This window comes from Cavia porcellus, unplaced genomic scaffold (assembly GCF_034190915.1).
Source record: "Cavia porcellus strain 051 isolate PalLab524CR breed Dunkin Hartley unplaced genomic scaffold, mCavPor4.1 scaffold_23, whole genome shotgun sequence".
NCBI classification, from domain to species: Eukaryota; Metazoa; Chordata; class Mammalia; order Rodentia; family Caviidae; genus Cavia; species Cavia porcellus.
The window spans coordinates 31,566,104-31,588,783 of record NW_026947506.1 but is presented as its reverse complement, the minus strand read 5'-3'; the positions used below and the strand labels follow the sequence as shown (position 1 = coordinate 31,588,783).

The 22,680-nt window shown below is 50.1% G+C and overlaps 1 protein-coding gene across 1 annotated transcript; it reads left to right on the top strand.

The window, feature by feature from the left end:
• The first annotated feature begins 7,608 nt into the window (after window positions 1-7,608).
• Window positions 7,609-11,691, top strand: LOC100730635 (speedy protein E4-like). Its single transcript, XM_013152574.2, has 5 exons — window positions 7,609-8,008; window positions 8,615-8,673; window positions 9,232-9,317; window positions 11,284-11,452; window positions 11,602-11,691. Exons 1-5 carry the CDS (start codon window positions 7,609-7,611, stop codon window positions 11,689-11,691), a joined length of 804 nt encoding a protein of 267 aa, XP_013008028.2.
• Window positions 11,692-22,680: the final 10,989 nt, after the last annotated feature.

The following is a 22,680-nucleotide window of genomic DNA, read 5'->3' as shown; positions in this document are numbered from 1 at the left end:
TGGCAGGGGTCACCAACCAAATAGCCCATGTATGAAGCTGGAGAGGTCCCAGGTGTTAATGCACAGGCACCCAAAGGTACAAAGAAGCTCGTCCTTGCCCAGCTCTGACAGTCTCAATGGCAGGGCCATCAATCCCTCTGTGGTATGTAGAGGTGGGCCCACTTCAGTTTAGACTTGGGGTTCTCCACTGTTCACAGAAAACCCTCAGCCACAAACCTTCAGCCACAACTCGCTCTCTCCCTCCCCACAAGGGAAGCTCAGGTCTGAGAAGCTCAACTACTGCAAGATGAAGATGATGGACCATTTCCACTTATTTATATGTCTAGGCATTCATTAAGAAATCTGATTATGTCAGGGAGATAAGCATTTTGCCAAAGGTTTTAAGTAGCGGTGGATGTGCTCAAAAGCTGATCTAGGTGGGCATGACGGCACATGCCTGTAAGCTCAGCATTTGGGAGGCTGAGGCAGGAAGATCTCCCACAAGTTTGAGGCCAGCCTGAGCTACATAGTGAGACTGTGTACCCAAAGGAAAAAAAGTTGATCTGAACTCATGTATTCTGTGGAACAGAAGTGGTCAGTTATGAGCACTTTCCTATGGTCCATCCTGTGGGTGATCTGCCCAGGGAAAGGGCTGCTTTTCCTCAGATTCAACAGTTATAGGACAAGCAGTCCCCAACCATAGCCATACCTTAATGATTGGTTTTAGCAAGTATTTGCAGGGCCAAAAAATCTGAGAAAGGGTTGCAGGGCTTATCACACCTAGAGCCCCCCAAGTGGACCTTAAGGACACTAGTACCCCTCCTGCAGGTACTAGCCAAGTGCAAGTGCCCCACAGCCCTCCCTTTGGGTATTGCATATACTTTCTTTCAGCACACAGTATATATTTGTGTCCAGGAGTTATAGCTGCCATTCTAGAAATACTGTTAGAATCTTTCATTTATAAGGTGCATAAAAGCTATAATCTTATATATGTGAGTAAAATTCTCAGATTAAAAAATTGGTAGCTTTTTGGTGGGGGCGGAGAGAGTGATTGAATTTACAACCTCATGCTTGCCAGGCAGGCACTTATGCTGCTGAGCTAAATCCCCAGCCTCCAATTTTGATATAAAACAGCCACTTCTATAATGGTCAGTGCCACTGCCCCAAGTGGGCCAGTGGGCATGGTGAGATCAGCAGATGCCCACAAGGAATCTCCTTCCATTCATGCAGTGTCACAGGAACCAAGGCTCGTGGCCAGGCATGACCAGGAAGAAACATAGCTGACCACGATGCAGGACACACACAGCACAGGCTTCAGTGTGTGCAGCTGGGGCCACAGCTGGTTCTGGGGACCACTGTCACCTGAGAGGTACAGCCTAGCTGTCATGTAAGGGCAGCCGCCAGTCACATCCACTGTGAATTTAGGTTTTAGTTTACCTGCTGGGCCAGGGCAGCTCTATTTCTTATTGGCAATCCTTCTTTTCCACGCTGCCAACATGTCGTAGAAAAGATCCCTGCTGATGCTTGCTCTGGGAAAGAAAAGAAAAAAGGAGTAGGTTAGGGCGAGGGCAGCACTGGCCCTGGAGAGCCCAAACTCTTCTTCTTCTAGGCTCTCTTGTGCCTCAAATAAGACAGGGGCTTCACACTGTGAGGTGGGCTCAGCAGCACTGCTCCCAAGACACTGGAGACACGAGGGTCAGAATGCGAACTGAGTGTGTCCTAGGGCACATGTGCACGTGCTTCCTCCTCAGCCTCACTCCATGGATCTTATCCACTCTTTCTCCTCAGGACCCAGCAGTCAGCCTCTGTCTTGCAGGCTTTGATGACCTGCCCTTGACGGCTGAGACTGTAAAGCTAAAGAGAGAGGAAAGGTCACAGGGCTCCTAAGCTGCTGTTAGGCTCCTCGCCTGGGGCACCTGCACGATCAGTTTAAGCAGGCAAAAGGGACACGTGTGACAGGAAGCCACTCATGGGTTTCACGGATCTTCTGCCTCTCTGATGCTGAGGTTTGCCAGCAGGATGATGTCCCTAGGCTCTTTATCTACAAGGAAAGGCACACGGCCAGCCTCAGCAGGCCACTGCCCAAGGGCCCCTGCCCCATGGTGTACCCAAGGAGAGGCCGGGTCAGTCAGGATGAACCAGGGCTGCTTCCAGGTCTTCACACACCCTCCTCAGAGCAGAAGGGTCCTGTGAGTCAGGCTCAGGCCCACACGACGACTCCATTCTCAGGCCACCAGGAGCCAAGCCGAGACTTGTTTCCTTATGAAAATGTTACTCTGACCACGGTTAACAAGGCCCTGGATAATTGCCCATCTGGGACTTGTACCCAAGCCTCACTCATTGGACCCTACATCCACCCATCCGCTCACCTTTCTTTAAAGCCTTAAGGCGGCCCACAGGGTCAGGTACCATCACGGTGCTAGAGAGACAACCGTGGCAACCAACTGTCCCTGTCCCTCCCCATCCCAGATAAAAGTGTCTCACACCTCTGTCCACACAAGCATGCCACTGGCCCTACCTGTCAGAATGTCTGACTGCGACATGTTCCCCAAGATTCCCAACACATCTTTGTGTCTCAGGGATGTTCTCTGCTGCTGGAATATTGGGCACTCAGCAGTGGCTGTACCCAGATCAGTCTTAGAAAGTAGGACTCCATGCTGCTGATCCCATAATAACCCTCAATTTTTGCCACCATAGCCACACTGTTCATGAGACTACAGGGCAATGAAAGGGATGGCTGATCAGACAATGCCCAGAAAGAGGTTGGCCACTATCTACAGAACAGATGGCTCTATGCACTTGATTGTTCAAGTCTTCTACTGGGGTCACTTTTTAGTAAGTATTTACATAGGATATAAATATTTTTCCACTCCTTGTCCATTTGGTGAGGTCCATCGACATACCCAAATATCTTTTGTCACCAGTCTTCCAGTAAAGTGCGTTCCAAGTTCCTGATTATCCAGCCAGTCTGTTTCCTGCAGCCTATGAATCAGAATATAGTCGCACATCTGGCCATTTTTCTTTCTAGGCAAAATGTACTACAAGGTGCACTGCCTTAGTTCTTCCCACTGTGAAGATTCCCCCTTTGCTGCTGTCTATTAGGGGTGTTCTGGAAAGGGGCTATAATGCTGCAGCTGTGCACTTGGTGGTGCCTGAATAACGTGCAGTATCATCCATAAACCAGGCCCTAGGCTTCTCCTCCTCTGAGAGTTGATGATCTGGTACACCCTGTGAAGCACAGGTGCATGCTGGGAGACAGAGGCAATACAGCAGCAACAGGAGCTCTGGGCAACCTCTTCATGGAACTGGTGCCCTCTGAAGCTGCCTGGCTCAATCATGTATGTGACAAACTGCAGCTGGGCATGTCCAGCTTTATGACTTGGTGGATCAGACAATGCCCAGATTATGATGGGAACTCAGGTGGCACACTAATTTGCTATCCCATGGTCAAGTCTTCTGTTTCCACTAATGCCCAGAAGCCGGCCAAGAGCTGTTTTTCAAAGGGAGAGTGGTTGTCTGCAGATGATGGCAGAGTCTTGTTCCAAAATTGAAAAGACCTCCACTTCAATTCATCTATGGGGGAGATTACAAACCGTATCTCCACCTGCCACTAACACTTCAAGAACCTTTGGGTCTGATGGATCATATGGCCCCAGTGGCAGAGCAGCCTGCACAGCAGCCTGGATCTGTTGCAGAGCCTTCTCTGGGCCCCACTCAAAACTAGCACTTTCTGAGTCACTTGGTAAATATTCAGAAGTACCTTACACAGAGTTGCTAAATTCCTTATCTCGCACAAGTGATGGAGTAGGATAATTCAATGGGACCCACACTGCATATCCCTTCACACATCTCACACTAAGGACTATCAGAATGCTCCACAGTATCAGAAGGAGAGCCCATGGCATCTTTAGGCCTGATCAAATTAGAAAGCAAACTTCAGAAACCACTAAAGCCATCAAAGAATTTTATCTCTACAATTCTGTTTCATTAGAGCCACTTCCAGTACCTGTCTATATCTGACTGTAGTGCAAGTCTGAACCAGAGGCTGAAGGGTCCAAGATGCAAGCCAGGAGATGACACTTAAGGAGAAGGTGAAAACTGGAGCTCCTCCAAATAGATGGGAGCCTTCCTCCTTCCTTTCCCTTTTGTTGCGTTCAGGCAGCAAGCCTATTGGCTGCTGTCACTCACAGCCAGGGCGAGGCTTCTCTTTTCAACAGGTCCCTTTAGTCACACCCAGAACTATGCTGACCCAATGTAGTTGGATGTTTCTTATTCAGTTAGTAATCACATAACATGGATCACAGACACCTCAGAATTGTAGGTACCATTGGAAGTGTGTGGGGATAGGGCTACTATCCTTGATTTGTGCTGCTCAAGAACTCTCTTTGTGATAAGTAATGATTGTGTCAATTTGAGTAAGAAGAGCTCACTACATAGGATTAGCATAAATCTGGGCGTGGAAGACCCACCAGAGGGAGGGCTGTCATCCACCCTAGGGAGGATTGGCTCAGGAATGGTATAAAAGGCGGTTTCCTCCTGCTCCTCAGAGGACCTCAGTGGCTTCCACTGCTCATTCTTCAACCTCCAGAATCAGACTTCTGTGAGTCACTACGCTAAGCCCCAGGCCTTCAACTGGATCCTCCCAGTCTCCAGCGTGCAGACAGACCCTTCACATTCTTCAATGCCAGGCTCTGGGTGAACACCGTAAGGCAATTTTATAAATTCTTTTTTTTTGTATAAATTCTTATATATATAAATATATTATCTTGTGTTGAATTTGTTTCTATAGTAAGCACTGATACTTTTTTTTTTTTTTGAGACAGGGTCTAAGTAGTCCAGGCTTTGAATTTTCAGCAATCCTCCTGATTCAGCCTCCCAGTTACTGGAATTCTAGGCATGCCCAACCATGCCTGACTCATGCAGGAAGTCTCTTGGACTCAAAGGTACCTGAAGGGGGAATATGTATGTCCCCAGCACTGATTCCTAAATATAGAAAGGGGCAGTGAACATTGGGCAGAAAAGCTTGGCTGAACCGAGTGTTTGTGACTGAAGATTTCCAGTTATAAAGTCAGTGCCGCTGGCATTCTTGTCCATACTCAGGCCCTGCTCAAGAGGTCCTATTGTTTTTGATCTCCCAAAATTCCTGCCAACTCTGCTCCCTTCCCTTACCACTCTATGCTCTGAGGAGAGAAAGCACAGAGGGTCAGAGGATCACATATGTTCAGAGCAGACGGTGGACACATGCAGTATCTGCTGAGGACAGAAAAGACGAGAAGTCCAGTCCTGTCTGTCCCAGATGTTCAGGCAGCCCCAGATGTCCAGTCTGCTAGCTAGGTGTGTTTTTCTTCACACTGTTTACCAGATTGGAGCACATGATCACCTCAGAGGTTTCTGATCTCCCTGATAAGAAGGTTCAAAGCCCGTGGGGGTTGGCGGCCCAGGGGCAACAGCTGCTTCTCAAAGATGGTCTCCACTTGTGTCCTCTCTGGAGAAGCAGCATTGGCTTAGGTTCAGTTGAATTACAGAAGCGGGGTGCAGGCAGATCAGAGTCTGTTCTGTGGAGGGGAAGGTGGTGTTTGGGAGAACTCATGGCCACCAGCCACCAACCTCCCAGTGTAAGGACCAGAGTCCCCAGCCTCTCTCCTGGGTACACCCTGAGGTGGTGGTGGTGGATGATGAGATTCCAGGACAATCAGGTGAGGGGGCTGGAGTCAGGAGAGGTCCGAGACCTCTCCAGGTGACCAGTAAGAGGGACGGTGACAAGGAAAGAGGGGCTAATGAAGGCAAAGACAGGAGACAGGAAGGACAGGAAACAGGACAAGGACGGCTATACGGGCTCCAGTCTAGATGTCGCCCAAAGCCTCATGCAGCCATAGTGGGGCTTTTCAGAGTGGCTGGATCTAGAGAGTGATGCTGGGATCGAGGGTGTGTGATCACTAACTCAGTCCACTGATTGGTGCTGAGCATAGTTCTGGGTAGGATTCAGGTGCCTCGCCGTGGGTAAAATATAAGGCGCAGAAAGAGGCTGGTGCTGGTCGCTTGCTGCTTGGGACTTCACTGCTTTGCTGCTTCTGCCACGCCACAAACTGGTTCTCCTCTGTGATGCCCTCTGCCATGCCACTGCGCCCTGGAGCCAGCTCATTATGGACAGAGACCTTTACAAACTGTCAACTATAAATCTTCCCTGCTTTCACTTCAAATGTGCAGTATTTTGTCTCAGCAACGAAGAAAGAAACTAAGACCAAGATCAATGGATGGAAAAGCTGCAGAGCTGGAAAGAGGTCAGGAGACAAATCCAAGAATGAAGAAGGGAGCTGGGCATGGTGGTGCATACCTGTAATTCCAGCACTTGGGAGGCTGAAGCAGCAGGATCATTGCAAATTCAAGACCAGCCTAGGTGCAAAGTGAGCCAGGCCAGCCTGAACTGCATAGAGAGACTCTGTCTCCAAAAAAAGGCAAAAAAAAAAAAAAATGAGCAGGGGGAGAGGTGGATAAGCAGGGTGTCCTCCCTCAATGAGGCAGAGTCTGCATGAGGAAGGGTTTGTAGGGACAGGGTGAAGGAACAGTGGCAAGAAGAATGGGCCAGATGGAGATCAGCAGGGCTTTGGAGGGGACAACTGTGGAGGAACTTTGGGGTTTATTTCCAAGGAGGGATTTGGGGTGACATGGTTGCTGAGACAAATACTAGACACCCAAAGTTAAAGAAAGGTTTCCTTCAGCTCATTGCCTGGCTCCCCAGCAGGGTGTATGACAAAGGGGCATCGCAGAGCAGGCAGGAAGCAGCCACCAGCCAAGCAGCAGCAGCCACAACAGCAAGTCTGCCCTCCTTCTGTCCCTTTATATTCCATCCAGGCTGCAAATCTACTGATTGGTGTCACCCATACCAAGGGTGGGGCACCCAACATCACAGCCTTAATCCACCTTCACACACCCTAATCATCACCTTCAAATCTCCCCTCTATGACCACACAAAGCTTTGGGGGACATCGAGGTACAAACCAGAACACATGTCAAAGGCTGAATTCCAAAGACGATGCTCACACTGGACCTGGGTTTCTTTCCTCAGGTCTGTTGGTAGCACCCAGCCTCCTGCTTCGGGCCTTTCTTCAGAGAAGGAAGAGAGATTGCTCCTCAGAGTCTAGGGTACAGCTGCGGGAGGACTTCAGGGTCTCCTCAATGAAGCCCCTGGGCCGATACCTTTCTTCCTGCCTCAGTTGCCCATCCCGGAGGAGCAGAAGGATTCCTCCTTCAGAATCAGAATCAGAGGTGGAAAAGGAGGAGGATCACCAGGGGGATTCTGCTTCAACCCTGAGGGGGAACCCCAGCCTCTCACCTCGGTCCTCTGGCCACAAGTGGACCAGGGAGTGCTCCTCAGAGGCCAAGGAGGAACAGAGGGGAGGCCGCTGGTGCTCTGATCCAGCCCCACAGGAAGGCATCAGGCTCCCACCTCGCAAAAGGTGGAGGGAGTATCTGTCCCTGATGGAAAAGGAGCAGCGACAGCCATTGCAATGCCTACGCCCTGCGCCTTTGACCCACCTCAACTGCAGGAGGACCTGGGAGGTCTATCCAGTGAAGCCCCTAAGCCAGCACCCTTCTTGTCTCAGTTGCCTGTCCAGAAGGAGCAGAAGGATGCCTCCTTCAGAATCAGAATCTGAGAAGGAGAAGGAGGAGAATCAAAAGGGGGACTATGCCTCAGCCCTGAGGGGGAGCCCCAGCCTCTCACCTCGGTCCTCTGGCTACAAGGGCAAGAGGGGGTGCTCATCAGAGGCCAAGGAAGAGCAGAGGGGAGGGCCCCGGTGCTCTGATGTAGCACCTCGGGAAGGTAACAGGCTTCCACCTCGCAAGAGATGGAGGGAGTATCTGTCCCTGATGGAAAAGGAGCAGCGACAGCCATTGCGATGCCTACGCCCTGCATCTTTTACCCACCCGGGTGACAAGGAGATGCCCTGTGGCCTGAAGAGGAAGATGAAGAGGAAGCATCTGTTCTCAGTGCTGCCTGAGCACCACGAGGCCTTCACTCGGCTGCTCGGTAAGGAGACTCCACACAGCATCTCTCCCCTGGCTCTTAGGAGCCTGAGTGACTTCCTGTCCCTTCCTTCACCCATGGAAAGGAGCTCACTGAGCCTTGAGCTGGCCTTCTAGGAAGACTTTAGTGTCATCCTTCCCCACAGGTGACAAAGAAGACGCAGTTCTCAAAACATGTTCCCACTTGGGATCACAAAGCATGGTTCAAACCAGCTCACCTGATAGAGAGCAGCTGCTCACTTTCCTGAACGGAAGTGACTGCAGCACTGGAGTGGGGACAAGGCCATTGTCACATTGCTGTGCCCATCACAAGAGCAAATGCCCCGGATGCCTCTGACTTCCACAGTGGTGCATTTGAGTGTCAGGGGAGGCCCCTACAGACTCCTCCTAAGGTCCTAACTAGGTGGATGTGGTTTGCTACCTTGGCCCCACACAGTTGCTCCTGTTGGAGTCTCGGGATGAGCCCCTGGCCCCTGGCCATTCAATGTCCTCCTTCCCCTTGCCATCTGCCTGACCCTGGGGTCATCTCAGGCAGCTGTGGTTCTGCTGTGTTCCCACTCCCAGGGACTCCTAGCCAGGTGACAATCTTAACACTGTGTTCTCTTCACAGAGGATCCGGTCATCAAGAGTTTCCTGGCCTGGGATAAAGACCTGAGAGTCTCTGACAAGGTGAGGTCCTTCTCCCCTGAGCTGGGCTCTCTTGGTGGCACCGCCCAGGGAGGGCAGGTTCCAGCCCCACAGTTACTCCTCTGTCCCTGCTAGGAACTCCTACCTCAGCCTCCACCATCAGTCCCCCTTAGGACTCAGCACCATCTCCCTTCCAGGCCTGGCTGGCCTAGAGGCTGGATGGGCACAGCACCCTGCTCTGCCTGGTTCCTCTGTGACTTGAGTTTCCCTGCATATGGCCTCTCTGGCTGGGGCTGCATGAAGGTCCTGCTCCCTCCTTTCAACTCTCAGGGAACCCATTTGCTATCACTTAAGAGATGCCCTCTGATTCAGGTGACCTTAGTGCCCTGTCCCCAAAAGAACCTTAGTGACCACCTAGGCCTCCCCCCATCCTCACTGCTCTCATCTGCAAACAACCACCCTGCTCTCACTTCCCTCAAATGACCAGGGCACCCAACACTGGAGTCTCTTCTCTCTGACTGGGGCCCTACTGTCCCCTACAATCCATGTCCCCACATTCTTCTTCCAGCTCTGCCTGCTGACTGTCCTCTCTTCCTACAGCACCTCCTGGCCATGGTCATCGCTTACTTCAGCCGGGCCGGCCTCTTCCCCTGGCAGTACCAGAGGATCCACTTCTTCCTGGCGCTGTGAGTACTGCGCCTCCCCCCACAGGCCATGGTCAGCCCTGGAGGGTGGGAGGGGACTCTCACCTGGCCTCTGGCGTTAAACCTCTGTACTGCTGACTGTAGCACAGGGGCGTCACACTGCGTGCTCCCATGCTCCTCTTAGGAATCTTGCAGTCTGCCCTCACGTTGGTTAAAGCATGCCACCAGGGGAAACTGAGGCCCCAGACAACAGAGGCAGGAAGAACCCATATGTGGGCCTCAGCCCTCAGGCCCGAGGGCAGGCATTTCTGAACCTTTGAGGGTTCCCTTCCTTAGCAATACCAAATGTCTTCTTGTCTCCTCCTATGGTTTTCTAGACCCATGGCCCATGCATGCCCTCCTGACAGGCACACACTGAGTGTAATGTGCTCCCTGCTGGTACTTCTGACAAGTCTCTCCACAAACCAGGGAGCCTAGGAGCCAAGGAATCAGGGATCCAGGGAGACAGGGATCCAGGGAGACAGGGAGACAGGGAGACAGGGAGACAGGGAGCCAGGGAGACAGGGATCCAAGGAGACAGGGAGACAGGGAGACAGGGAGACAGGGAGACAGGAAGCCAGGGAGCCAGGGAGCAGGCTCTGTGTTGCCTGATCAGCCTTCAAAGACGGGCCCAAGGCTCGCCTGCCTTGTGGCTCCCACATCACTAAGTACTTCATGCACACCAAGGCCTAGCTGTCCCCTGGAACTCACCTGCTCTACAATCCTCTATACCCACCAGCTCACCATCTTGATGTTCCCTTCCTCTCTTTCCCTGCTCCTGCCGAGCACCCATCTCTGCCTTTATCTCCTATTTCCTATCCACATGACTTCACATTTTGAACTTGAATAAAAATTACAGAATTCACAATATCCAAACCTCAATGGCCGTAGTGGTGCACACTTGTATTCACAGCCACTCAGGATGCTCTGAGGGGTGGATTATTTTACTACAAGTGTTCAAGGTCTAGGGGAACTCTGAGAATCTGTTTCACAAACACAAAGCCGGGCATCGCTGTGCACTCCCGTAATCAATGCCCTCTGGGAGCCTGAGGCAGGAGAATACGGCGTCATCAGTTTAGGAAGCTGCCAAGACCCTGTTTCTGAACGAAAACTGTAGCAAAGGAGTGCAGATGTTGGTCAACCATAAAACCCTACATTCAGCCCCAGTCCTGCCAACAAAACACAACTGCCAGTGTCTCCATCCTTCCCGGATCCCTCCCTCTGCATTCCAGCAGCACTGTCCTAGGTCCCGCTGTCAGGACATCTGGGGCCCTGGTTCCTCATCTGCCCTCGCTCACCTAATCACCTTTAGGGATGCGGCTGCTGACACAGGACCCCAGCAGGGTCCTGTAAACCTTCTTAAAACAGTAGCCCAGTTCTTTTCATTCAGTGAGTATTTCTGTTGCAGCAATGAGTCTTCCAGGGACTCTGCATGGCCTTTGTCTACAGATGGAGCTGGCCTCCCTGCCTTCCTTCCTTCCTTCAGCAAAACCTTCTGCCATGAGTCCTCTGCCAGGGGTCTGAGCAATGGGGAGGGACATGTACGACTTGCTGGTGGAATCCACGCACACCCTGAGCCAAGCCCTGTGCTGGCCACTGGGGAGGGGAGGGCAGAGCACAAAAACTTATCAAGGTCGCCTGTGCAGATGCTCCCCACGGGGCCAGGAGACAGAGGCTGAGCTGCAGGGAAAGACAGGATGGAGGCAGGGAGGTGGAGATGTCAGCTGCAGCTGGTGACGGGGCAGGAGGCCACCTCAGGCTCTACCCAGGGCTCCTGTCCTCCTCCCCGGGGTGAGAGGCACTTTCAGAAGGGCCCTGTGTAGGCCATAACTCTGCACTCAGACCTGGTCCTCGGGAACTCGGGGCCAGGCTGATGGCATCCTGGGCTGGAGGGGCCCCACCTGTTCTCCAAGAGCTGACACAGGGCCCAGTGGTTGTGCCCTGACCAGCAGCCTGTTTTCCTTTCCAGATACCTGGCCAACGACATGGAGGAGGATGACCAGGCTCCTAAAGTAGACATCTTCTTGTTTCTCTATGACTGGAATTTGAAAAAGGTTCCCCAGTTCCACAAGCTGCGCTACCAATTCATCTGCTGCATGGACTGGAACCTCAGGGTGACCCGAGAGGAGTGTGAGGAGGTGGGTGAGACGGGGCTGGTGGGGCTGGGCTGGATTGGGACAGAAGAACAGGGGATCCTGGGCATGTGTGACCAGGGACAGCTGGAGACTGGATATGCGGGTGGTGTCCCTGAGCTCTTCATCCACTCAGGGGCTGCTCTCCTTTCCAGATCCAAGCCTATGACCCTGCACTCTGGGTGTGGAGCCGAGATCGCGCCCTCATCCCTGGACCCTGGTACCCCGAGAACAGTGCCCTCTAGAAGGTGGGTGGGCGTCCTGGTGTTCAGACAGCACCGCTGGTGTCTATGTAGGCAATGCGGGGAGCCCGTGGGAGGTTCCTTTCATGATCCCCACCCTGTCCACTGTCTCTACATCAGGAACCAGCCTAGCCCAGGCACAATTTTGGCCTCCCCCTGTCCCCTCCAAAGTCGCCAACCAGTATGACAAGCAGACACACATGGCCTGGGAAAGATGAGCTATGTGCTGGGACACTGCTCTGTCGGACCTCACGAACAGCAGATTGTCCGTGAGGCACAGATTTAGTAGCTATCCTTCCTCTCAGAGCAATGGGTCCAGAGCAGTGTGGATGAGATACTGATTTTTGTTCTGAGTGAACATCTATTGCCCAGCCATAAATTTCCAACCCTGACAGAGCTGTATTTTCACCTTTTGTCCTTCAGGGAGAGAAAAAGACAGGGATTTACACATAACAAATGAGTGCTTAACGAGAAGCTATCAGATGGAGCACGCTGCCTATGCAGGCATGGAAGAGAATTATCCCTGACTGCATGAGCATCCCCAACTGCACAGAGATGTGTTGCTTGTGCTGGAGTGCACTGGGAGGTTTCCTAGCTCATTTTTCCACTTGTGCATGAATTTCTACTCTCCATAATTACACATCTGCTCCTCAAGTATCAGGTCGTGGATGTGTGTCAGAATGATAAAAAGTTAACAAAGACTAGGTTCACGGTGACTTCTTACAATAGTCACATTCCAGTATGTGTTTGGGTAGAGGAATAAGCAAGGATTTGTTGTAAATCATGTGCATGTAGTGAGACACTGGGGCTTGGGATTAGGCTCAGCACCTGGGCTTCTGTCACGATGTTGACATTGGTGATATCATAGACAGAAGTCCAGACCTTTAAGTGCATGGACAGCGCTAAGGGCATCGTACCATGTTCTCTAAGGGCCGTCAGGTCCCAAAGAAGAACCACTCTCACTATGAGGACGAAGCTAGGTCTAACCCGAGCCATCTCACGTGATCTTTGGAATGTGGGTCAAAAACACTGAAAACCACAACAGGAAATGATGGCTCAGGATTGGGGCTAAGAATGAAGTGCTATAGATAGAGCTGGACCAGGCTACAGTTGGGCTTGGCATTTGGGTGTCAATCTTTTCATCTAGAAAATTGTCCCTAAGAAGTCTCTCTCATCTCTTTTCTCCCTTCCAGATCTCTGGCCCAGGGAACAATGGAATACACTCACCACAGCACACTCCCCAGAGCTGGGAACCTGTGGTAGGACCATGAGGGATGAGTTTTTCTCTGGTACCTTGTAAATTTTACATTTCTCATGCAAATTTCCCTTGAAGTAGAAGTTGGATATGACTATTTTTATGTATTTGGTTCCTTGTAATCAAAACAGCCATTGAAGATGACGTGTAGTCTCAGATTGAGACAATTACTTAAAATATAATGACAGATCCATACGCATGTCGTAGATTTCTTCAGTATATAGTATAAGCCATATTGGCTTACTGTAAACATTTTGCCCATAGAAATATTACTATGCATAGTTGATGTAATACTGAAATGTTTTTAGTCCTATATTTATACTGTTTTGATAGGTATTTTAATGGATAATTGTACATATATACTTTGTCTTTTACAGAGGTTTATACCTTAATTACTATAGTTATGCAGACATTGTGCTCGTAGCTGGGGGCTGTGAGCCGGGCCCTCAAACTCCTGTAAATATACACATTGAGCGGGTTGGCTCCTGAGTCTGACACATGAAGGAGCGGTGGGTGTAGAGGAAACACGTGTGCTCCTCGTGTTCCACACAGGACAGAGCCAGGCATTTCTTGTGGATGGAAAATAAAGATGAACTGTCATCTCGCCTTTCTCTCGCTGTGTGACATTTCCTCCCCACGGGGCCGTGGTTATTTGACTTAATTCCTTAGCTGTGAAAGGGAGTCCTGACTTTTTTTCAATACACAAAGCAAACACACAAAAAGCAGCAGAGATTCAAATGAGGGAAAGAGACTGAAATAGGAAAGTCAGGCTGATGGAAAAAAAGGAAACAAGGTCTGTGGTGGCCTGGATGATCACCTTAAACCCTAAATGAAGGAAAGGCGTCTGTCTGAACAAGGGGCACTGCCCAAGAATGGCCCAGGCGAGGAGGGAGCGCAGGCCAGGGGGGTCCCTTTGCCATTCCGGTCACAGGGGCTTCTGTTTCATAACCTAAATGCCGATATGCATCTTGGGAAAATCTAGAAAAAAATGGAAATGACTGAAAAGAAATGGTGATAAGGGAGCAATTTCTGAGGAAGGAGATGAGAGGAGAGCAGGAGCTGTCCATAGATGGGGGAGAGGAAGGGCTGAGGGCAGATGCTGGAAGGCTGCAGAGCGGCATCTTGGGATCCTGGAGCAGTGGAGAGCAGGGCAGCAGCCGGGAGGGGGCGGCTGGAAGCAACTCGAGAGCCAGAAGGCAGCAGGGCTGAAGAGGGGCAGACAGATGAGAGGAGAGGAGAGTGGGGACAGAGAAAGAGGCGGGATGGATGCTAAGGGCTTGGGGACAGCTGAGACATGGCATGAGCTGAAAGTCTGATGGGTGAGGTGGAGGGGTGAGTGAGCAGAGCAAGTGAAGACATGAAAGTTCTCAGGAAGGCAGAAGCCATCAGAGGCAGGCACACTGTACCACATTAAGTAGGGACACACACCTGTAATCCCAGCACTCTGGAAGGCTGAGGCAGGAGGGTCAGACCAATCTGAAATATTTAGTGATACAGCTACTCTATCTCAAAATACAAAAATCAGGAAAGAGTTGGAGATATAGCTAACCACGAAGAATGGATGGAACCTGAGTTCAATTTCCTGTATGGCAAAAAGAATAGGAAAGGAAGGGAAGGGGAGGGGAGGGGAGCAGGGGAAAGCCAAAGCCCTTTGCAGAACAATTCTGAGACTGGCCACTTGCTTTCAGAAAGGCTTTGTCTATCTGAGCTCTCTGCTCCCAGCCTGGGCTGGGCCTGTGCTCCTTCTGACCCAGCCTTCCAGCGGGCCTGTTTCCCAGTCTCACCTCCATGCCTGAGTAAATCTGTACGCTCTTACCCTTGCTGAAAATGCAGAAGCCCTCCCACTTCACAGGAACTCGTGACTTCAGTACTGTGTCACCCCTACTCTAAAGAGGAGGAAAACAGGATCTAGGAAAACATTTCTGACCAAGGAAACACAAGTTTCTGGATGGTAATTCTTGTCCCTAGAGAGCCAAGGTACATGGCATAGCACAGCGTGATGTGTTCCAAATTTTAGAGCACTGGAAAATAATCATAAAGTCTCTCCCTTGACCAAGGCAGGATTTTGTATTGAGACTCTCTGAGCCACCCCACATCTACAGTTATAAATGAGATCTGACTTAGACCCTGGCTTTTTCTGCCTTGGTCAAATGCCCCCAGTATCAACCTGTACATAGAGTCATGAATAAAGAATTTATATCTCAGTAAGTGGATATGGCGGCCCAACCCATAATCTCAGCACTGAGGAAGGAGGATGGCTGTGAGTACAAAGCCAGCCTGGGCTACAGAGGAAGTTCAAGGCCAGGTTGAACTACATAGCAAGATCCTTTCAATCCACGTTAGGAAGAAGTTTCAGGCCCCATGTTCAGCACTCTCTCTCTCTCTTCTGCAGGGTTTCTGGGTGATGGAGGTTGAAGTCGTCCTCATAGTTCAGAGACAGTGACTCGGTGACACACTGGAGGTGGAGATGCAGAGCCAGTGAGGGTCCAGCACTGCTGATGGGGGCCTGGGCTGAACTCCCTCCCAGGTGTCTGTAACCACGTGGACACTAAAGCCGTAGGAGATGCTGTCACTGGCCGGTGACACCACAGCCTGGTTCCCAGCTTCCCCTCAGCCAGGGTCTCCTGGCGTGCCACACCCCTCCGTGCCACACCTGATCACACCCCTGATGCGCCTCGCTCCAGCATGTGTGCACTTCGATGTGCACGTGGCTCCCACTGGGAGCCCTGCTGCAGTCTTCACCCAGAGAAATGGAATCTGAACGTACATCCATGAGAAACGGAAGTCAGGTCAGAGATCAGGATTGAGGAATGAGACTCAGAGGCCAGGCCCAGGCATCGGCATGTCCCGCTTTTGTGATTAGTGATGATTAATTCTGCAAAATAAGTGGGCTTTTCTACCAGGTAATTCCACCACTAGGGAGGTTGAGGCAGGAGGATCACTGCAAGTTCAAGGCCAACTTGGAACACATAGTGAGTTCAATGCCAGCCTCGGTTACACAGCTAGACCCTGTCCTAAAAAACCAGGAAAAAAAGTATTGGTTTCAATGTGCTAATACACTGTCCTCATATTCTTCCCCACCTCCCTTTCTCACTGGACGTTCTTCCCTTCCTCTTGCTGCATAAAAGCCTCCCTTGCAGTTTCACATCATCTTATTTAGGTTCCCATACTAATGTGAACCAGTGATACTCATCTCTAGGCCTGGCTTCCTTCCCTCAACAAAGCCATCCACCTGTGGACAGGCCCTAGACTGGTTCAACAGCTCAGCCTCGTGAACAGTCACACCGGACACAGGTACACAGGGACCCACAGATGCCGTCTCGCATCGCTTCCTGTCTGCACCAAGAAACCGTACTGTTCAAATAAGTGCTCTATTTTTACTTTGGTTTTTTATTTTGTTTTGCTTTGTTTTTTGTTCTTTTGGGAGAGTGTATCCTCTATATACTTTAGGCTGGCCTTGAACTCTCAGCAATCCTCCTGTCTCAGCCTCCAGAGTGCTGAAAGACAATTTCAAGGAAACTTCTCATTGCTCTGAGCACATCCCCACTGTCATTTGCTTATGTCAGGATCATCTATCAAGTCCTGAAAAACAGAAAAAATGTGTGGTGTACAGTGGCCCAGACTCTAATCCCATCACTTGGGAGCCTGAGCAGAGCATCTTGCATATATTAGCCCAGCTTAGTCACCAAAGGATTTGGACAGAGCAGTGGAGGGGATGAAGGCATTTGGGGACACTTGTGACCACTTGCCCTAGAGCTCATGATCCCCAGCCAAGCCCTGCAGATGACATGCTGGAAGTGGTGGTAAGTAACAAAATGCCAAGACCAGCAGATGAGGGGCTGGAGACAGAAAAGTTCTGAGAGGTGGCCAGCAAGGAGGGATGGCTACAGAAAATGGGACAGAGGCCAGGGATGGGAGAAGGACAGGCAGTGACCGAGGAGGCCAACAGATCCAAAATCTATGGAGCAAGAAGAGATGGTGGATGAGTTCCCAGAATGCATAGGGAGAGTCGTGACCCAAGCAGAGCTTCCCCCAGCTGGGCGAAGAGGTCCAGAGGGGACACTGACAAGGAGAACTGGGGGAGATGGAGACCAGCAAAGGTGAGATGGGGCACAACGGCATGAAGGGGTAACAGCGGAAGAAGTCTGGGATGTGGGAGGAGGGGCTGTGCTGAGATGGGCAAAGGCTGAGTTCCAAACAGTGAGGCTCCAGTGAGGCTCCCCGGCCGAAGGAGGAAGTCGGATTTGTTGTCAGGATCTGAGGATGAATGGCAAGAGGACCTGCTGGGGTTTTCTGAGGCAGTGTCTGGGTTAGCACCCCATTTCCTGTGTCAGGACTGGTCATGAGAACCACAGAGGAGGGGAGGATACACCCAGGTTCCTGGACTTAGCCTGGAATGTAGACCCCAGACCTCACCGCAGTCCCCAAGCCAGAAGAGAAAGGGAGTGGTCGTCTGAGCCTCAAGAGTCAAAGGGGGACCTGGGGGGCTACGTGGATTTTCCTCACCAGTCTGTGTTGTCCTCCAGGCATACCTTTATCCTGCTGCCTCCTCTTTTACTTGGCCCCAGCTCACTCTGAAGAGCCTGTTTCTCCTCAGTCTTCACTTTTACTTTTTCAAATAAATGTCATCATTATAAAAAAGGAGGAGGAGGAAAAGAGGAAGAAGGAGGAGGAGGAAAAGAAGAAGAAAAAGAGGAAGAAGAGCACTGGGAAACCTGACTCTGATCTTCAACACATGTGGGGCGTGGCACTCTCCGGTGGGCTCTAAATGACACCAAGAGGAGGTGCCTGGCATCAGCACTGCCTGAGCACCACAAGGCCTTCAGCAGGACGTGTACATGGAGGCACCGAACTGCACCTCCCACCCAAGTCATTCAGGAACAGATGTGTGGCGGTCCCTTCCTTATTCCATGGAAGAGAGTGCACTGTAGCCTGGAGTTCTCTGTTCCTGGAGGACTTTGGACCCTTTGCTCCTCAGGGACATGGAGATGATAGAGCTCTCGTGGGTCTCCAAATAACCCTGAGGCAGATTAGAAATCCCTGCGGCAACAGTCTAGCCTCACAGAATTCTTGCTAGGTTTGCTCCACGCGCAGGCTGTCAGGCTGTCAGCACTGGATGGGTGTCCTTCATACCAGGATGTGACCCTCACAAGAGAAAAGGACCTGCGTGCTTTCTGAGTTTGAAAGAGGTACATTCCTATGCCCTGGGGACACCACAGTGTGCCCGAAGATCCTAGTCACACAGATATTTGCTGTTATCCAGGCCCTCACTCAGTTCCTCCTCTAGGAGTCTGAGGGCTGAGCCCTGTTCCCTGCCTTCTTCCCATCGTCCCATCGTCCCATCTGCCTACCCAGAACCCCTTCTGGAACCTTCTCCCAGGCAGGCCCAGTTCTCCCTGTTCTCCTGCACTATGGGAATCCCTGTGCCAGGTCCCAAGCTAACGCTGTGCTCTCTTCACAGAGTACTCTGTGGTTTAGATTCCTGGCCTGGGACAAGAACCTACTGACATATGACAAGGTGAAATCCTTCTCCCTTGAGCCAGGATCTGACTGTGGCACAGCCCAGGGAGGGACAGGTTCCAAGCCCACAGTCCTTTTTTCTTTCCCTGGGTGTAGCTCACACTTGACCTGCCCACTGTCGAGGCCCCTGAAGGCTGGCCACCATGTCTCTCTGCATGTGGCTTTTTCTGGTAGGCTAGAAGGATGTGCCCACCTCTGCCTGGATTCTCCAGGCTCTGAGCCCAGGTCACAGTATTCCCTGGAAATGAGCCAGTCTTCCCTATCACTAACTGAAGTCCCAGACCTTCTCCAGCTCCCAGGAACCCTCCTTTGCTAGAAATTAGCAGGGCCCCTTCTGATCCGGGGGACCCAATGCCTAATCTCAAAGAGACCTTGGAAGAGCCATCCTGGGCTTCATGGCCTCTCTTTTCCTGACTACTCACATTTGCAACCAACTTGCAGCCCTGACTTTCCCCAAATAACCACGCTACCCAATGCTGGGCTGTCCTCTCTGAGAAGCCCTGCCTGTCCCCCATCCCTGTCCCCATATTCCTCTTATTCTAATTCTGTACCTCTGAGTGTCATACTCTCTCCCCACAGAGCCTCCTGGCCATGGTCATCGCCCACCTCTGCCAGGCCGGCCTCTTCCTGTGTCAGTACCAGAGGATCCGCATCTTCCTGGCGCTGAGTACTGCTCCACCCCCACAGGCCACAGCCAGCCTGGGGAGGGTAAGGAGAGTAGGACTCCAATGCATCCTGTGGTTTGAAACCTCTTTGTACTGTTGAGTCTATGTAGGAAACAGTACCCGGGGAGACGGCATTTTTCCACTTCTCATGGGAAACTAACAGAGTTCACAGACACTGGGGTTCTGAACACTGAGGCCAAGGAAACAGAACACCCCCAGACAGGACAGGCAGGAAGAAGCCACATGTGGTCACCAGGCCACAGACCCGGGAGTAGCCATTTCTGACTCTCCTGAGGGTGTCTCCCCACCCCAAGCAAAGCCAAAGATCGCCACTGTGCCCCTCCTCTGCACTTGCAAGGCAATGTCTCATTCACGCCCTCCTTAGAGAGGAGGGACTTCAGTGTGAAATGTCCCCTGCTAGAGTTTCTTCCAGTCTCGTCCCAAGCCAGGGGCTTTATACGCATTGCCAACCCACACGTGTCCTGGGAGGGAAGCCCTGGGTGCTGGGAGGCCGCTTAGCCAGATCTTTGTGGAGGAGCAGTTTTGGTAGAAATCCTCTCACTGTCCGTGCGACACTGATGTGAAATGTTGATTTCTGTCCGGAGTGAGCATCACCCTGCCATAAATTTGCAGTTCCACCATCAGGTCTGTTTTTTCCAGTTGGCATTGACTTAAAGCCTTTCAACCTTTTAGGGGCAGCAGAAGTACACGCTCATTTACAGCAAAGATAATTCTTATTTATTTTTCAATTACCAATAATTTTGCCTCAGAAAAACCTCACTGGCTATGATACTGCTGTACTCCCCAAAGCCAACAAAGTGAGTATTGTAAGTGAACAGTAAGATACTGTAGTTGATGAAATAGGCTGCATATCCAGCAATGGACAAGATGCATTCCTGACTGCCTGCTCATCCCAGTCAGCCTGCAGACACGGTGCTTACGGCCTGAGGACCACAGGACAGATCTTCCTTTCCCATTTCCTGTCTAGGTGATGTTCCCCTCAAGTAAACTGTCATGGATACTGGCAGAATGAAGGGAGGTTAACCAAAGTCTGAGAAGCACACTGCAAATGATGGTTGAGAATTTGGGTTAAGAATGAAAGGTTAGAGACAAAATTGCATTAGCAAACTGGTAGAAATTCTAGTTGGAATTAACCTAGGATGTCAATTTTCTCCTCTAGAAAAGACAGCCCCGTGGGGTCTGACGTCATCTCCCTCTTCCTTCCACATCTCCTGGCCCAGGGCAGATGAGCATTTTCAGCCCGAATCCCAGGCTGCCAGTAATGAGAGCCTGGGGAGGGAACAGAGGAGTTTTCCATCCAGACAACGGGGAAGAATGCAGACTCTTCCAGAAGGAGCCAGTGGGCTCCTCCACCAGGCTCCCAGGAGCTCAGCTCCACAGAGGGACAAAGAACCCTTGTAATTTTCAGTCCGGTCATCCTGAGGCACCTTGTAAGTTGACATTCTAACAGCAGATCTTAGTTGGAGGACTTTTTCTTTCTTTTTCTTTTAAACTGTTTGGTTTCTACAATCTGAGACTATGTGAAGGTGACTCGTGGTTGTTCAGAGTAGGAAGGAATTACTTTTAAAACACAACATTAAAGTCATAAGATTGTCAGGATCACTTTGGTACATATTGTAAATCTGATGATTTTATGCTGAACTAGAATTGTTACTATGCTGTAAGTAGTTTGAGTTACTGCTGTTTTGAAAACTTGCTGTGAAATAGAGTAATTTCTGATGCTCCTCAGTAGAAATGGTAGCAGCACCTGAGAAGCAACAGGCTCACAATTGTGCAGGACTTAGCCATCAGAAGAGCAAGTAACACAGATGCCTCAGGTGCATTCATGTGTCATGAGAAGCTGCCACAATCTCCTCCAAGTCCTAACCAGGCAGGGAGGAGCTGCTGCTCAGGTCCTCATTCTGTTGCTCCCCTAGGAGTCTCAGGGCTGAGGCCTTGTGGTCTGTCTATTGAATGTCCTGCTTCCTCCCTTTCCCATCTGCGTGACCCTGGGCTCATCCAGAACCTTTTCTCAGGCAGCTGTGGCTCTGCTCCCTGTTTTCCCACACCCAGGGACTCCTTACCAGGTTCTCTTCACAGCACATCCGATCATCAAGAGATTCTTGTCCTGGGATAAAAACCCAAGGGCCTCTGACAAGGTGAGATTCTTTTCCCCTGAGCTGGGCTCTCTGTGGCACAGCCCAGATAGGGCAGGTTCCAGCCCCACAGTCCTCATTCTGTCCTGCTGAGAGCTCCTGTCTCGGCCTCCACTCTTGGGTCCCCTTAGGACTCAGCACCATCTCCCTTTAGGCCTGGCTGGGCCTGGAGGCTGGATGGGCACAGCACCCTGCTCTGCCTGGTCCTGTGACCTGAGCCCAAGCCAAGGTCTCCTTGGACATGGCTTCTTGTAGGAAATAAATGAACATGTCAAGCTCAAAGCTCATATGAGGGAGTAAATTATAAAAATCAGAGCAAAAATTAATGCAATGGAGACTAAGAAAACAATACAAAGAATCAATGAATCGTTCTTTGAAAGATTAAATAAAACTGATAAACCCTTAGCCATCCTTACCAAAAGAAAAGAAAAAACTCAAATTTATATAATTAGGAATGAAAAGGATGAAATCACAATGAATTCAAAGATTTTCAATGCCTACTTTGAGAACATTTAGTCTAATAAGATGGGAAACAGAAGAAATGGATGGATTCCTAGATATGTATGAATTACCAAAGTTGAATAAAGAAGATACAAAAATTCTAAATAACCCAATATTGGTTAATGAAAGTAAAATGTAAGTAAAAAATTATCAACAAAGAAAAGCCCAGATCCTGATGGGTTCACCCTGAATTCTACAAGAAATTTAGAGAAGATCTAATGCCTCTACTTTCAAACTCTTTAATGAAATTGAAAGGTAAGCAAAATTCCTAGGTTCATTCCTGGAAGAAATCACCCTGATGGTACAACATACACAGATAAATTAATGTAATACACCATAACAACAGAGCCAAAAACAAAAAAAAAAAATCACATGATTGGGGACTGGGGATTTAGCTCAGTGGCATAAGTGCCTGCCTTGCAAGCTTGAGGTCATGAGTTCAATCCCCAGTACATAAATACATAAATAAATAAAATTTAAAAAGCTAACTTTGCAAAAAAAAAAATCACGATTGTCTCAATAGATACAGAAAAAGCATCTCACCAAGTGCAACACCTATTAATGATAAAAACCCTATACATAATTGTAATAGATGGTCTTTATCACAATCTGATAAAAGCTATCTGTGACAAACCAACAGTCAACATCATACTAAAGTATCAGAAACCGAAAGCTTTCATTCTGAAATCAGGAATAAGACAAGGATGTCCATGTCATCACTCCTATTCTGTATAATTCCAGAAACATTAGCCAGAGCAATTAGACAAGAGAAAAAAATACAAAGAATAAAGTTAGGAAAGGAAAAAGTTAAAGTACTATTATTTGCAGACATGATACTGTAGACAGAAGACCCCAAGACCTCCATCAAAAGATTTCTAGGGGGCTGGGGATTTAG